The sequence below is a fragment of the Cladophialophora bantiana genome, assembly GCF_000835475.1.
Source record: "Cladophialophora bantiana CBS 173.52 unplaced genomic scaffold supercont1.10, whole genome shotgun sequence".
Taxonomy (NCBI): domain Eukaryota; kingdom Fungi; phylum Ascomycota; class Eurotiomycetes; order Chaetothyriales; family Herpotrichiellaceae; genus Cladophialophora; species Cladophialophora bantiana.
The window spans coordinates 1,100,314-1,116,245 of NW_015971584.1; the positions used below are offsets into that span (position 1 = coordinate 1,100,314).

General features: G+C 53.1%; 4 protein-coding genes across 4 annotated transcripts; 3 read left to right on the forward strand and 1 right to left on the reverse strand.

The window, feature by feature from the left end:
- Positions 1-90: 90 nt before the first annotated feature.
- Z519_07302 (uncharacterized protein) lies at positions 91-1,932 on the reverse strand (the record flags this gene model as incomplete). The annotated part of the gene is made up of 3 exons (XM_016765037.1): positions 91-991; positions 1,044-1,225; positions 1,288-1,932. The coding sequence occupies 3 exons, from the start codon at positions 1,930-1,932 to the stop codon at positions 91-93; spliced, it is 1,728 nt and encodes a 575-aa protein (XP_016618987.1).
- Positions 1,933-3,159: 1,227 nt separating this feature from the next.
- On the forward strand, positions 3,160-7,574 carry Z519_07303 (uncharacterized protein; the record flags this gene model as incomplete). The annotated part of the gene is made up of 2 exons (XM_016765038.1): positions 3,160-6,292; positions 6,343-7,574. 2 exons carry the CDS (start codon positions 3,160-3,162, stop codon positions 7,572-7,574), a joined length of 4,365 nt encoding a protein of 1,454 aa, XP_016618988.1.
- A 1,168-nt stretch (positions 7,575-8,742) lies between these two features.
- Positions 8,743-10,284, forward strand: Z519_07304 (uncharacterized protein; the record flags this gene model as incomplete). The annotated part of the gene is made up of 4 exons (XM_016765039.1): positions 8,743-8,775; positions 8,830-8,863; positions 8,921-9,318; positions 9,385-10,284. 4 exons carry the CDS (start codon positions 8,743-8,745, stop codon positions 10,282-10,284), a joined length of 1,365 nt encoding a protein of 454 aa, XP_016618989.1.
- Positions 10,285-11,056: 772 nt separating this feature from the next.
- On the forward strand, positions 11,057-12,433 carry Z519_07305 (uncharacterized protein; the record flags this gene model as incomplete). Its single annotated transcript, XM_016765040.1, has 1 exon — positions 11,057-12,433. One exon carries the CDS (start codon positions 11,057-11,059, stop codon positions 12,431-12,433), a length of 1,377 nt encoding a protein of 458 aa, XP_016618990.1.
- Positions 12,434-15,932: the final 3,499 nt, after the last annotated feature.

Genomic DNA, 15,932 nt, shown 5'->3' on the forward strand with positions numbered 1-15,932 from the left:
CCTATGTATGATGAGATGATGTTCTCACATGATCTGTGCTCAGGTTTTTGGATCTTGGAGAAATGCACATAACTATCCCCTTCGCATTTTCTAACGGGGATGCCCGTTGACATGACTATTCATCCCACCATCAACCCTCATAAACACCACGTCAACCTCCTGTCCTCTCTTGACATCACACGTAACCTTGAAATCATCCCTGGCCGGACCATGCAACTCTTTGCTGGCACGCAACTTCCCATCGACATAGGCTGCCCACTTGCCTGGCCCCAGATTCCGCGCTACAGGCTCAACGCTCACTTTCTCAGGACACGCTCGTCCCTCAAAATCCCATCCTTTCACCGTCAAGACCAACGCGTGAGCATCCTCATCCCACACGCCGCGAAGTACACCGACTCCGTGTTCCTTCCCCACGAAGTCGAGGTTGTCGATCCACGGCGTCTGGGCGAGTGACTCTCTTGTCCACGGATTTTCGTACATGATGCGTTGTCCATCTTTGATATTGAGTCGTGCGTACCCGATCGCAGCATTGCCGCAGAAAGGAGAGACGTGTGTCCATTTGACACCCTCGCCGTCCTCTCTGTCCTCGGTGAAGACAAAGGGGGTGTCATTGCGAGGATAGAAGAGTCCGCCATTGTCCCACGTTGGATTCAGGTCTTGGTCGGCGTATGCTAAGAGGCCGTCAAGAAGCTCTGTTTGACCAAGTTCAGAGAGCCATTGGACAACATATCCGAAGCAGGGTTTGGTGTACGGGAAATTCGGCGCCGGATTTTCGGCAAGGTCGGTTTTGGCAAGATCAATGGCTTTCTGGAGCCTATCCCAGTCGGATGTGGGCGGGTATGCTGCTGCTGAAAGTTTGCGGTAGTGGTTGGCTACAATCGGCGGTTGCAGGCGGACCCGGCCCGAGATGTTGGTGATGAAACCGGGCACCTGTTTTGGATAGAGACTCTCCACAAGTTGGGGGTTCCAGGAGTGCATAAAAGCGCCAGCCCTAAGGGTTCATGAGTTTGAATCTTGACGGAATGAAGCGGCGAAAAGTTTACCATGCGGTCCATCCCACATCTGTAGGGGGGACGATATAATCTTGTTTGACCATCCAAAAGTCAATAAGGAGGCTATTGGAGGCAACCATGCCTTTCTTGTCCCAGGCGGCCTTGTACTTGGCCAGAACGTCTTCGACATTGTTGGTACCATCTCGAGAATCGTTGTATTTCATTGCAATGATCTGGAACACAGTTAGGAAATGTAGCACATGAGTCCAAAAAGGGTGGAGGTGGCCGGCTGTACTGGAAATTGGTTGCAGACGACAAAGACCACGTTTGGCTCGCAACAGACACCAACCCATCCATTTCTTTCCATTTCTCTAGTAATGGCTGCCTGGAGGCTGCGGTTGTCGTAGAAGAAAGTCTCATCACCGAGACCGAAAAAGATAGGGTCCCATTTGAAAACCAGGGATTCGGGCTTCTCGAATTCATCGTCGTCGAAGAGCATGGCGTAGAGACTGGTCATCAGCAACAGGTGACCGCTGTACATGATGTTCTCCCTTACAACAGGATCGGCCCACGGTTCTCTGAGCTTTTGTAAACCTGGATCGGTGCGCGTCCCGCCTAGACTGGTGTTGAACCAGTAAGCCCAGACCTCTTTGCGCAGCATCTTGTGGATCAGCTGGCGGAGGAGGGGTTTGAATATGGAGCGAAGAGCTGGTAAGCGATGATAATGAGCGACACCGACCGCGTAGGCCATTGTGGCAAGTTGATAGCGATAGGCATCGAGGAACTCTTGGAGGGGTTCTTGAGCCCCCATCTTTGCCCACTCTCCATCCGGCTGAAAGGCGAGGTTGTGGAAATGGCGGAGGTGCCCTAATTGAGTGGGCGACAGTTTGGGGTATTGGGATAGATCGAGAGAGAGGGTCGGGGGGACAGCTTGAGCCATGTTTGCGACGTGAGTACCTTTTACTGGCTGCTGCTGCGACTAGGAGAAGAGAGCGATTAACAACAAGGCCACCCTACCTTGAGCCGAAAGTGCTGCTTCTATAGTAGAGTAGAAGGATCGTACGGCCGGCCATTAGCATCCGCACTGGTTATCCCGATTCCGTTCCCACGCGGAGCGACATGAACGGGCCGTCTTGGTCGCTCTAGAACGAAGCATAAGAACGAGCACCGAACCCACCCGCTCAGGCTGGGGGGCTGACTGCAAAAGCGACTCGCATGTCGTTAAAGCCGAAGCGCGAAGCTTGGTGTTAAGGGAGAAAAAAATGGGGGAAAAAGACAAAAAAAGAGTCAATGACTTCCCCTTGTGCTCTTTGGACCAAGTAGACTGCCCACGGGCCGGTAGGAGCATGCTGTTTGACCACCGCAGAGATGGTTAGTTGTTGATGAGGCATCGTCTCCTCACGGTGCGAGCAGGAGTTGGTGGCCTCGGGCCGGGGCGGTCTTGAGTGGTTTCGCATCGACAGCATCAAACAAGAAAGCGGCCGATGGAAGGATCGCATCTTGCTTCCGTGGTTCTTCCACTGACTTGGGGATCTGTAATTCAGCCATCTGTGGGGGAGCTAGGGTGTGCAGGTACTTGTACGAGGTACTCCCAACACCCCTTTGATTCTCCCCTTGAGGATGAACAGATGAGGCTGTAATGAGAGACCAAGGCTGAAAAATCACCTGAGATGCATGAGGGAGTGGGAATGAGAGGAGAAAGAGGGAGAGAGAGAGTGAAGAATGGCAGAATGGAAGAATAGAGGGAAATCCCAGTTCCCCATGGCGCCTGCCATGTTCAGCCATGTTCCTGGCTGCCTCTGGCCGCTCCTTCTACCACCCTCCCCCAAAGTACCTCATACTCGGTATATGTCACGATATCAATATTTACTACTGCCTATACAAATCCCCTATACTCCGTACCGCACTATCCCTATGTCTGCCGTTCATTCTCCTATTGTTACTCCTATGCACTGCAAGGGGAGATCGCTGCCTGTTGAGCCTCACTAGCTGCCCCGCTCGCTTGGTTGCCTCTGCTGCTACTGAACCAAGGGCAACAAAGGGTTGTCAAAGCCTCCTACGTCACCTCACATTCGCTCTCAATCTCTTCTACTGGCTATCGCTTCATAGCGCTCAGCACATTCCTCTCCACTCGCCTCCACAACCACACCTGCTTTATTTTTGGGAAATGGTTGGTGGCGATGTCGAATTTGAACCCAGGCCGACCGACGATGCTGTCTGTGACCCATGTATAGCCTCTTCAGAATCTGTTGCTGCTGCTACTACCACCGCTGGCCGGCGCGATGCCACTGCTTCGCCTGCGCTTGATTTCTTCATCGACCTACCTCATCTCCCTATGGCGAGCGAAACCGCATTGGCCGCCCTCGCGACCCTGCCTACACCGATCCTGGTCCTGTCTTCTTTGAAAACGGTCGTTCTGGCCAATTCTGCCATAGCAAGGCTGCTGGGGGTGGATCAAGATGATCCCGGCTTCAGCGTCGGCGACTTCCTCAAGGGTCAGACGCTGTCGCAGTTGGGAATTGACATGTTCGCCGACGGCGGCGTCCCCATATGGGTCAGTTGGGAGAGATTTCTCGACAACCTTGCCAGTGATTTGCACCCGCCTGCAGGAGACAGAACCTCCTCGGGAGATTCGTTGCGGGATGTACAGAGCGGCGAGACAACTCCCATTGCTGTTCCCGAGGCCGCCGCCGCTGCAAGAGGTAGGTCGCCCCCGCAAAACCGTCCCGAAAAATCTCAAGATACCGTGGTCGATGTCATCATCTCCGGCAGCCATCATGACCAGTCGCCACATCGCATTCCGCGACACAAACATAACAGTGCCCGTCGCGCTGTCCGCGCCACCTGTCGAATGATAATAAGTATCTGGGCCCTAGAAGGACAGCAGTTTTTCACCTTGACGTTTACCAGCTCAGTGGGACATCCGTCTCATCGCCCATGGTCACGCTCATCAGGTACTCCACGCCATCCCTCGTCCCATTCCGCCAGGTCCTCTCGTTCTTCTCAGCCCCAAACTCCTGTGTCTTCGGGGAGGACTTCTCATGTTGGGTCACCCGGAGAGCAGTTACACGGGGTCTCGTTCCCTCCTATCGCCCCTCCTTCCCATTGTATTGCCCCTTCCGCCCCGACGGACTTTCAGAAGGTCCTCAAGATGAAGAATGCCATGTTGAGCGCGATTGAGATCCCATTGATTGCCATGTGGAGAGATGAGAGCGTGGTGTTTCCAAACCTGGCTGCCCGAAAATTACTGGCAGTCGAGGCCGATCCAATGTCTGACGAGTCGTATGATTTCATGTCGCGATTTCGCCCCTGGGCAGCAGATTTCTCAAGAGAGCTCGAAGAAGATAACAACCCCGTCGTGGCCCTGTGTCGCACTCAGCAACCCTTCACGAACTGGAAGATTGGCCTGCTTGACGAGAAGACCGGCAAGAAGTCCAACTTTGACGTCAGCGGGCACCCTGTCTACGACGAAAAGTCTGGAGAGTTTCTGGCGGGCTTGATCGCGTTCAAGGATGTTACAGAATACACGGAAAAAATTGCCCACCAAACAGCAGAAAACGAGGAACAGTTCCGCCTCATCTGCGACATGATGCCACAAATGATTTGGACGACGAGACCCGACGGCTACCACGATTATTACTCCAAAAGATGGTATGACTATACTGGCCTGACCCCTGCCAACTCTTTAGGTCCAGGCTGGAAGCAGCCTTTTCACCCAGAGGACATGCCCGAGACCACACGCAAACGGCGTCATTCTCTCGAGACCGGAGAGGAGTACATCACCGAGTATCGTTGCAGAAGGTTTGACGGTGAATGGAGATGGATGCTCGGGAGGGCCCTGCCCATGCGACACCACAAGACGGGCAAGATTCTCAAGTGGTTCGGCACTTGTACCGATATTCAAGAAGTCGTCGACGCCAAGGTTGCCGGGCAGAGGGTCCGACGGCAATTGCTGGATGTGTTGAAACACTCGCAAATGACCATGTGGATTCTCGACCGACAATTGAATGTCAGTTTTCACGAAGGGTCCTTCGTTATGGGCGATGTGACCACCGAACAAGCCCTCGGGGCCCCTGTCCTCGAGGTTTTGCGCGATCACCTTGCGCCGCAAGCTATTGACGAATTTAGAGAGGCTCTGTATCGTATCCTCTCAGGAGTCTCCGATCTGGAAATTTGCGAGAATGAGGTGAATTCTAGATGGTTTCGGTCCAAGATGGTTCCGTTGAAGGGCAAGACAGGCCCGAATGGGGTCGAAGACGAGAACTTCATTGCCGGAGTCATTGTTATCGGATCCGACGTTACTTCATTACGGCATAAAGAGCAAGAAAACATCATATTGCTTGCAAAGGAGACCGCGGCCAAAGAAGCGAGCAAGATGAAGAGCAGCTTTCTCGCCAATATGTCTCATGAGATCCGGACACCCATCGCAGGGGTGCTCGGAATGTCAGAGCTGCTCATGGACACTTGCCTAGATGCGGAACAGAGCGAGTTCGCCCAGAACATCCAGAGGTCTGCCAATTCCCTCCTTACCGTCATCAACGACATTCTAGACTTCTCCAAAATCGAATCCGGTCGGCTTGATATTGAAGAAGTGCAATTCAGTCTGAACCACGTGCTCCGCGAGGTTGCCAACATGCTTTCATTTGCCGCTCAACGGAAAGGACTCGAATTCAGGAGTATCGTCGATCTTAGACCCTCGGAAGAACTCATTGTGTTGGGTGACCCTGGCCGAATACGACAAATCCTAGTCAACCTCTTGACCAACAGTATCAAGTTCACTTCCAAGGGCTTCGTCATGCTGAGCACCTGCATCCTTGGTGAAACCACCGACACAATCGCCATCGAATTTTGTGTCGAAGACAGTGGTGTTGGGATAGAGGAAGAAGTCAAGAGGAGGTTGTTTACACCGTTCAGCCAGGCCGATTCAAGCACCGCGAGGCGTTTTGGAGGGACCGGTCTCGGTTTGACGATATCCAAAAACCTGGTGGATTTGATGCATGGAACTATTCGCCTGGAGTCCAAGCTGGACGCAGGGACCAAAGCTATCTTCAATGTGCCATTCAAAAAACTTGAATACCAAACGGGGTCTCCGGCGGCCTTGCTCGAAGTGGGCACGGTGCCCGATAGGTTACAATCCGACTTGTGTCTCTCTAGGGATTCGTCAAAAGAAGAAGTTCCAAAACACCCAAAGATAATGACTCCGCCCAAGTCATCGGGGAATACAAGCATGGCAAGTCCAGGGACGGAACTTCTTGCGGCTGATCTCGAGCGCAATCAGATACATATACTCGTCGTCGAAGGTAAGCCCTACGGATCAAGGACCAATCGATGTCGAGGCTGACTGTTTCAGACAACCCTGTGAACCAACAAATTGCCCTCAGGTTCATCAAAGCGCTGAAGTTTTCTGCAATTGCTGTGTGGAATGGCCGGGAGGCACTGGAGTATCTTCTCAAAGCCACCTCGCCCGACCTCGCTCCCGAGCAATCACAACAATATCCGATTCCTTCACTGATACTCATGGATGTGCAAATGCCCGTCCTGGACGGTTACCATGCTACACACATGCTCAGGCATCACCCGCCATTCACAGAGATTGAGATGATTGCGAAAATTCCAATTGTGGCCATGACCGCATCGGCGATTCAAGGTGACCGAGAGAAGTGTGAGAAAGCGGGAATGGACGACTATATGGCCAAACCGGTCAAGCGGGCTTTGTTAGAGAAAACCATATTGAAGTGGATATCTAGGGCCCGCAATGGCTACAAGCACCGGAAATGGTCAGAAGCTCCCGCAGATCCCCGGCAACCATCATGGGGAAGCGCGTGCACCGACCACTCATCGACTTGCGGCCAGAACGATGCAATCGCCGCCGAATTCTATGCTCGCAATGGAATGACAAACAGTTTGTTTGCCTCGGCTGCGGAGACACCAGCCTCAGAGAAGAGTGAGATTGATCTGGTTGAAAAGGCCGCTGCCCTCCGGTCTAGCATCTCCAGGGCCATCCTCGCCACCGAGATTCCAGGAGGCGGAACAGAAGGAGATCGCGAAATGAGGAGGGCCGAAGCTGAAGACAAAGCACAGGCACTGCGCGACGCTAAGCTGTTATCGGTGACCGACTTAAGCCATGGCCCGTCTATTATTGCCGCCACGGTCATGGTAGATGGCTCGTTTATGCCGGGTCCTGGCTCGTCCGATCTAGCCCAACCAGCCGATGGAGGTGGCGGATCCGCGCCGACGCTGGCATTGACGGAAGAGAATGTGTACCTCTTCAACAACACCCAAGACAACGGTTTCGGGGCAGTGGAGACCCCTTCTCCTGAAATGACGTCTGAGCGATTGACCTACCCTCTTTCGGATATTCCTGGACCACCACCTGAGGGAACTCTTGCCGCAGTAGATCTGGCAGGCGTCAACGTCAATGCCAAGGCCCTGGCGTCGTCGATCCTGGAAACGGCACAGCCTTCGACTTCGCCGGCGGAAGAGATCACATCACACGCGGAATCAGGTGGCGAGCGGCCTCGGAACTGTCGACAGAAGAGCGATTGGAGCACGAGTACAGCACGACCTGAGAAGGCCATATGATTGCGGAGCGTGAACAATGCCCGCAGGAGAAGTGTTGGATTGTCGACTTTGGATTGATGGAAACACGACGGTGCTGGATTATGAGATTTGATCTTTGGAGGAAGACCCAACGAGATTATGAGACTCGAGGAAGGCCTCGCTGGATCAGGCACAACCGATTCTCTGGCTGGTATGGCCCATGTATGAGTCGCGCAACAGGATAGAAGATTGCGGGTATTCGCCATGTCGACTGGCGAGACTCGATCCCGGAAAGATGCCAAATCCATGTCTTGACTGGGAAGGAGGCTAGAATTGGAAGGAACACGCATAACCGGTCCATACAAAGAGGAGCAAACTTCAAACACCATGGGCAAGCTCGATGCTATGGCGGGTTACCTGGTACTTGGATTTTACTCACTAGTGCTTAGGCGGTTAGCGAGTGGACTCCTCAGCTCTGAGCATTGAGATCTACCCGCTTGTGCTCGGTATGGTACGAGGTCCTTGTGCTGGCAACTAATTCTCCCCGCTGGGGGCGGCCGCGGGAGTCGGGGCCGCCTACCTCCAAGTATAACCAAGTGCGTCATAGGCTCGAGGCGACTGTTGGTTGGTCTCCCAATAATGGTTACCTAGCGCTAGGTGCCCAGTAGGCAGCAGTGACTCCGACCTGAGAACGCTTTTCACCTTCAGCCTTATGAGCACCGCGGAAAGCTGATTAGGCTGCCGTAACCGGTGGGGTGGCCCCGCTGCCGCTGTCCCTCTCAGTCTTCCCCTCCGTACCTACCTACCTAGATACTTAGGCACTGAACAACTTACGGTTAAGTCCTGGTCGCCGACTGGGAACTCGAAGGCAGATCTGTGCCCCATGTAGTCGCCTATGCCGCCTAGCGTGTCGCGAACTAGTCAGTGATTTCTTTGGTTCCTCTAATGGGAAGCCGCTGTTCACATCACCCTCAGGCTTCAGGGCAGCTTGTGACACACAGCCTCATCTTGCACTGGAAAACCCCAGAAGCCAACCCCCTCCCAAAGCGAAAGCCCATTTTCACCAAACAATGCCTCTTTCTAATTTCCATGGGCCAACTTGCAGCATTGTTTCGCCCGTTATAGCTCTTCTCTGCGTTGCTCATGAACCTGAGCTCGAACGTCAACCTGCTCAACCTCTGCCGCGCCCGACCTCACCTCCGCTTTCATCATGTCGAACCAGACCATCTTGAGAATATCGCGAGTAAGAGCTTGCTCCTACATAACAGGAGCACACTGCTAACGGTCCCGTGCGCAGGAGATCACTCAGATTCAACAAGGCAGTGACCTATGTAAGTCGTGACGCAGCCTGTATCCTCTACGATCTTCCAACTGACCCCTCTCGGCAGCCATCGCGGTCGCTTGCCAGGAGAAAGATGTCCGCCACGTCAAAGCCCTGATCATCGGCCCCCACGGAACTCCCTATGAGTACGGCTTCTTCGAGTTCACCGTCAATTTTGGGTCCGAGTATCCCAGCAAGCCACCGAAAGTCGAGGCCAAAACCACAAATGGCGGTCGCACGAGATTCAACCCAAATATCTACGCCACAGGGAAAGTCTGCTTGTCGATCTTGGGCACATGGCACGGAGAGAGACCGGGTGAAGAGTGGTCATCTGCACAAGGATTGGAGTCGATATTGTGGTCGATTCAGAGCCTGATGAGCAGCAATCCCTACGAAAACGAGCCTGGGTATGAGAATGCCAAGGGTACAGAGGACAAGAGGCTGAATGATCTGTACTGTGCCAAGGTACTTACATTACCATCATCTTTCACACCCACACCGGGCCAGACCAGTGTCTGACTGCGTTTCTAGATCCGCCACGAAACACTCCGAATTGCCGTCATCCAGAAGCTCGAGGAGGCATTGGGCATCCAGTCAGACGGCTCACTGGCCACTCCGACACCCACCATGTCCCAGTGGGGCTCTGAAGATGACGAGCAGGACGAATCTAAAGAAGACCCGCTTGAGATGCAATCCAAGCTCAAATTCACACCCTTCAGGGATCTCTTCAAGCGACGATTTCTGTGGTACTTTGAACATTACATGTGTACTATTGAAGAACATAGCTCTAAAAATAGGGATGGCTCCGATTTCTCCAAGATGCCCTTTGAAGGCGGCGGGAACACCATGGAGGGCAAATTCCGATACGGCGAGTTGGGTAAAAGACTGGTGCGGATCAAAGAGGTGCTTCGCGATGAGACCAATAGGTGGGCGGTCGAGGGATCGGCCTTGAAGGAGCGGGAGTCGACTAAGGCGGCAGGGCTCCAACGGCAATTCGTACAACTGCCAGACTACTTGAGGCACAAGAAGTTGCACAATGTTGACGTCGAGCTCGAAAACGATAACCCGTTTGTCTGGATTATGACATACTTCGGCAAACCCAGCACGCATCTGGATGGTGGGATCTTCAAACTCCGAATCGCGGTGAGTCCTCGGTTTCCGGGCGAACAGCCTCGGGTCAAGATGGAAACACCCATCTATCATCATAGGGTGTCCAAGGACGGTGTGGTGTGCTATTTTCCCAAGGAGGCGGATCAGTTACGGAATCACATTGTCAGTATCGTCGAGGCGCTGGAGGAGGAAAGTCCGCCATATGACCCGAGGACGATTGTGCATCCCGAGGCGACCAAATTACTTTGGGGTAGCGAAAGTGATAAGAAGAAATACTTTCGCCAGCTCCGGAGGTCGGCACAGAAGACTACAGAGGAGTGATGGAGATGTGAGACGCGCATTTGAGATCCGACAACAACTCCACTCGACCAGCCATCAGGGCTGAGGTTGGAGTTGGGAGGGCGACAGAATGGTGAGATGGAGCAGGTAGAGGAATGCAAAATATGAGTTATCAGGTTTCATCTGCAGCAAGCACGGGAGTCGGGAGATGATGGGGGCTTCACAGACGAACTCTGTAAACTCGGAAGGAACACGGCGATCGGAGTGGTGAATGGGAGGCAGCTCTGGGATGAATTTGGCGATATGAAGCAGCATGCACCATGGTCATGAGTACAAAAATCGAGACAGGGTTCTTAATGATGGAATAATTAAGAAGACACAGGGGAGGTTCTGTTGAGATGGTCTTCCTGTTCTGCTACACTTGACGTGATTTCGCTGCTGGTTGACTGAGAGAAGCCTTTACCTGTCAGTGAGACGACTCGCCGTCTGTCCTTTAGGAAGTTGCAGAGGCCGCGGAAGTCGATTGATGGAGACTCTGTTACATGTGCCTGACGAGGCTTTATGAGGCCATTAGGCTCGGGCTGCGAGGCTGAGGTAATTATGTAATGCTGCACGCCACGAGGAAAGTCTCGCTTCCGGGGCCGGGGCCCACTTTTCCAGGAACGCCTGCATCGCCTGCACCGCTTCACCGGTTCGCATCTCCCCAAATCCCAGGGGAAAAGAAAAGCTTCCCAAGGGTCGGGCTCCAGACTCGACTCCCCCAGTGCCAGTGCCAGTGCCAGCCATTTCGCGTCAAAGTCTCCTCTGCAAGGCAATGGAGCAAAGGCAGGCGACTGAGGTTGATATGACACCGCGGTCCTACGGCACCGTGCTGGTGGTTGGAGGCTGCGGTTTTCTCGGCTCGCGGCTCGTGGATCAACTGCTCAACTTTCCGTCCGAAGGACCAGACGCAGGGAACAAAGCAGTCTCACGGCAGCGGCAAGGAACAAACGGCGCCGCAACCACCAAGACTCCAACGGAATCAACCTCCAGCTTCATCCCGACCCCTAACCCGGAGAAATACGACATCACCACACTCATCCCCTCCTCCTTCCCATCCTTACGCAGCCGTTACCCTCCCACAGACCAGTCCTCTACCTCCATCCATGTACTGGACCTGAGATGCACCCAACATATTTTCCCCGGTGCAACGTACCACTCCGCCGACATTACTGACCCAAATTCTCTTCTCGAGGTCTTCCGCAAAGTCAAGCCCACCGTGGTCATCAACACTGCGTCTCCGTCGTGGGAAGCCCCTCCTGCCATTCTCCGAAAGGTAAATATCGAAGGCACACGGACACTCTTGGAAGTTGCTGGTGGGAAGAAACATGGCGACTGGGGCGGATGTGTCAGAGCATTCGTCCATGTCTCGAGCGCGAGCGTGATCCACGATGGCGAATCCGACTTGGTCAATGCAGACGAACGATACCCCTACGTGTGCCCGAATCCGAGGGAATATTATTCCGAGACAAAAGTCCTCGCTGAGAAGATCGTGCTCAAAGCCAACGCCAATCCCGACTACAGTGATGGAGGCACAATGTTGACCTGCGCAGTGCGGCCCGCGGGCATCGTTGGCGAAGGAGATCGCGGGGGGTTCTCAGGGGCCATTCTCAGGACGGCTTCAGTTGCCCCGGATTGGCAATTACACATACAGCTGGGGGACAATGGCAATTTGTTCGACAACACCTATGTATATAACGTGTGTTTCGGGCTCCTTTGTGTGGCGCAGGTTCTTCTGGAAGGCGGGTTGAGGAAAGGAGGGAAGGACTTTGAAAAAGTGGATGGCGAAGCATTCAACGTGACCAACAACCAGCCCGCCTTTTTCTGGGACTCGTCGCGCTATCTCTTCTCGCGGTACGGACGCACAATCAACCCCGACCGAATCGTCGCCCTTCCTACCTCTCTGGCTACCTTTGTCGGCGGCGCCGCGGAGTTGTTCAACCACCTGACGGGTAGAAAGGGCAAGCTGAACCGCCAGACAGTCAAGTACGCCACGATCTCGAGGTATTACTCATGCGAGAAACTCATGAAGAGGACCGGGTACGTCCCTGTTGTGGGCCTAGATGAGGGATTTGCAAGGAGCGTGCGCTGGTTCAAGGAAGACGAACAGCAACAGCTGAGGGAGAAAGGCGAGTGGAAGAAGGAGCAATAGGCTGAGGCGAGAAGAGGGCAAGGAGAACAACTTGCTACTCAGCCCTCGCCCGCTGCCGGTCGTGGTTTGCTCGGTTCGACTCACGTCACGTCATCCCACATCAGTGCAAGCCCCTTAGCATACTTGTTACAACGACGCAAATAGGATGCTTGAGGGCTACCTGAGGAAGCGGACGGGGTTCAATGGAAAGAAAGAGGAAAAAGGATACGATAGAGATGGGGCGCCTTGGGCGTCGCAGTGACGTTGACGCGTAATTAACGCCCCAGCACGGAATATAGACTCTGGCGATCTGGCTGTGGTCGGGGAGACAGTCCCCCCAGGGGAATAATTAGATTTGGAGTGGATTTGGGCTCGCAGTTCCTAATCACGGTGACCACGAGGACGATGTCGGTGGTATATAGACCTTAAGAGATCATGAAATGAAAGTGATGGATGGGTGAATGGATGGATTCTCGCCCTCTGTCCTGAGGCTGCATTGCTTTGCATTGTCTTGTCTCGTCTATTGCAATTGATACCTAGGTAGTAGGACAGAGATGGTACGAGCCGGTACAGGAGCACGGATAGTAGAAGAGTCGGAATGGTTTTTTTTCCTCCTCACTGTCAGTATCGTTTGTCAGAAATCCGAAGCAGGGTCCATGTGGAAAAGAGTGCTGCTGTCATCTGTTGGACGAATCCTCGCTTGGATCTGCTGTCGCTGCCAGGGCATGAGACTCTCCGTCTTGTCTTGCCTTGACTTGCAATTATACCGCCAACAGGGGAAGGAGTCCGCTGCATACAAGTAAAGTGCAGCAATACTACTTCGTAATTCATTCCGCCTCTCCTCCCTGCCAAGTATGTTCGAAGGGGAGGAGACTGTCTGTCTACCAAGTACGTTGTCAGTCAGACAGATTCCCGGTGGCGAGTCAGGTCGATGGGGGTGCATGAACCTCGCATTTGCAATGGAGAGCCAAACAGTACTTGGTGCTCACCCAGTTGTGGAGTGAAAGGATTGCTTCGGATCCATGGCAGCTGTCTGGAGATCAGTCAGGCCACGACGCCCACAACGGTCAGGCAACAGATTGGTAGATCGACCGTCTGAGTGAGCCGGACGGAAGTGCATCCGGTATTCTCAAAGACAAACAGAAACTATTCTTGCCCTGCTCTGAAGGGTGCTAACATCTGCCAACTCAGCTGTCTTCTGTTCGTCCTCTGATCTACAAGTAGATTGTTGTGTGATGAAGGAGGAATCCAACTGCAAAGAAGTCGTCGTCGGAATCGGACCTTCACCTTCTCCTCACCTTTGCGATGGGCAGTCTCTCCCGATCCATGCTGCAAAAACGATGGTAAAGATTGCTTAAGGCAAAATCAAAACCACTCGAGGCTTGGTGAATGCACGATCCCTCTCAACAGGAGATTCATCACCTGTTGCGCCCACTGGAGCCACTCCTTACCAGCAGACAGGCCATATCTGCGGGATGAAACTCTGCCTTACCCCTTCTTACCAGCGATCACGTAGCATCTTCGCACCTTTCCGGCGCCGTGTCGTAGGTGGAGCGGCACCTCGTATAGCCTCGACTTTGCAGTAGGGCCTCGACCCAAGTCAGATGCGTGCTCGTATTTCAAGCGAGCTGCAAGTGTTGCATGACGGCCATCGGAGAACAATCAGATAGGTGCTCAGAGTTCCGATCTCCCCAAGAAGCAGCAATCGGTGATTGGGCAGGCGACAGACCTTGACCTCCCGAGTATGCAGCCAGGAAAGATTTTGAATCTGAATTTCTTTTCAACCAGAGGTCGTCAGAATCCAACATGCACTGGACACGAACCACGTCTGTTGTCAGCAAATCAGCCAGAGTGACTTGGAGACACTGGCGCCTATCCGACCTTGTCATCCACCTGTCAACTTTGGCGAGGGTAGAACAATAGATAGGAGGCTGGTCACAAGTCATGGGAGGTGCAGGGTGTACCGAGATAGATATGGAATCCATCAATATTGAGATGGCCAGATTCTAGGCATTGTGAAGAAATAACGTTCAGGATTAGACGTCTGTTCGGTACATGACATGGAATCGTCCGAATAGGAGGTTGACCAGCGTCTTGCAGAGACAAAGTCTTCGCTAAACTGTTTTTGGACCAGCTTAGAGAGACAAGTATTATTGACAGTCTTGAAAGAAGCACATAGTATGCCGTGATAACGTATGATGGGCTGCATCCGGAGCCTGGGGGATTGACGACAATAGCATGCTATTGAAAGAAAATGGACATTCGAGGCATGGAAATGCCAACTCCATCCTGAAATCGCAGAAATCGCACCTCCGCAGTCCTCAATCCCTCAAAGGGTTGGATGGCATATCATTGGCGAACAGGATGTCTCTTGCTGGGAAGTCGTGTTTGCCAAAATAGTATCCGCGTATTTCGGCTTGTCGACACAACCTTCTCGGCAGTTTCCGAAACGTTCGCTGACTACAGCAGATTAAGAGAAGACATAGTTTCGGAGTTTTGGCGGCCAGCGCTGTCTGTACTGCATGTACTCTGTGCTTGCACTTGGGAGAGCATTCGCTGCGATGTGTCTGGCGAATAGGATTTCTGATTCTGCCCTGTGGTCAGCTTGAGCGTAGCCGGGGAGTACTTCCTTGATGTACATGCTCCGTACAAGATGTGGATTAGAACAACCCTCTCCTTCCGAGAGGTCACTGCGAATGCTCTCCTTCCACCATTTGCTGGGATAGGACCGTTTCGCAAGGCCGCCCCAGAATTGAGGTGAATTTCCAAGCAACGGCTGGTCACATAAGAACTTTTCCCCAATTATGCTTTCTCCAACAACTGGGAAGCAAGCTAGGGGATGTCATCCGTACCACCTTCGTTCAGGGCTACGAATTGCTATTTGGCTGGAGATCACTAGGGCCGAAATCTCCTCGTGAGACCGTCCTTAGAGACTTGGGGGATCGGTTGAAATCCTATTGGGAAGACAGCTTTCACTACAGAGGGGTGCGTGATTGAGCTTTGCAGCGCTCTCGTTAGGTGCAAAACCAAGCACAGACGAGACAAGTAAGCAAGTGTCATCAGTGCCTTGGGGCCTCCTTATGGAATTGACGCACGTGCTGCTTGAAACGCGGATCGAAACTGTCTGGGGTCTCCATGTAGACGGAAGTGGTGCTCGGCAGGAAATCATTCCCGTGATAAAGTTTTGAGAAACTCGTGGATTGTACTTCCATGATGCTTCTAGTGCTGTCAACTGAGGATTTCTCTCCCCATAGCTGTAGTGGGAACAAACGGGAAACCATGCTTAGTTGGACGCTGTTACGAGTAGGGTGCACCGCGAGCGCAGAAGTCAAGAGCATGAGGGTCGCTCTCGCAGAAAATAGGACGCAGTTTCTCATGCAGTAGTCCAGCCTTTGATAGGGAAGCTGATTGGCGCCCTCTTTTGAACCCTGCCAACCGAGGAGACGAGTCAGCTGAGGGCCTTGTAACCGCATTTGTGAAGTCAAAACTGCTTCGTGAAGAGTGTGCAGTAGCTCCGGAT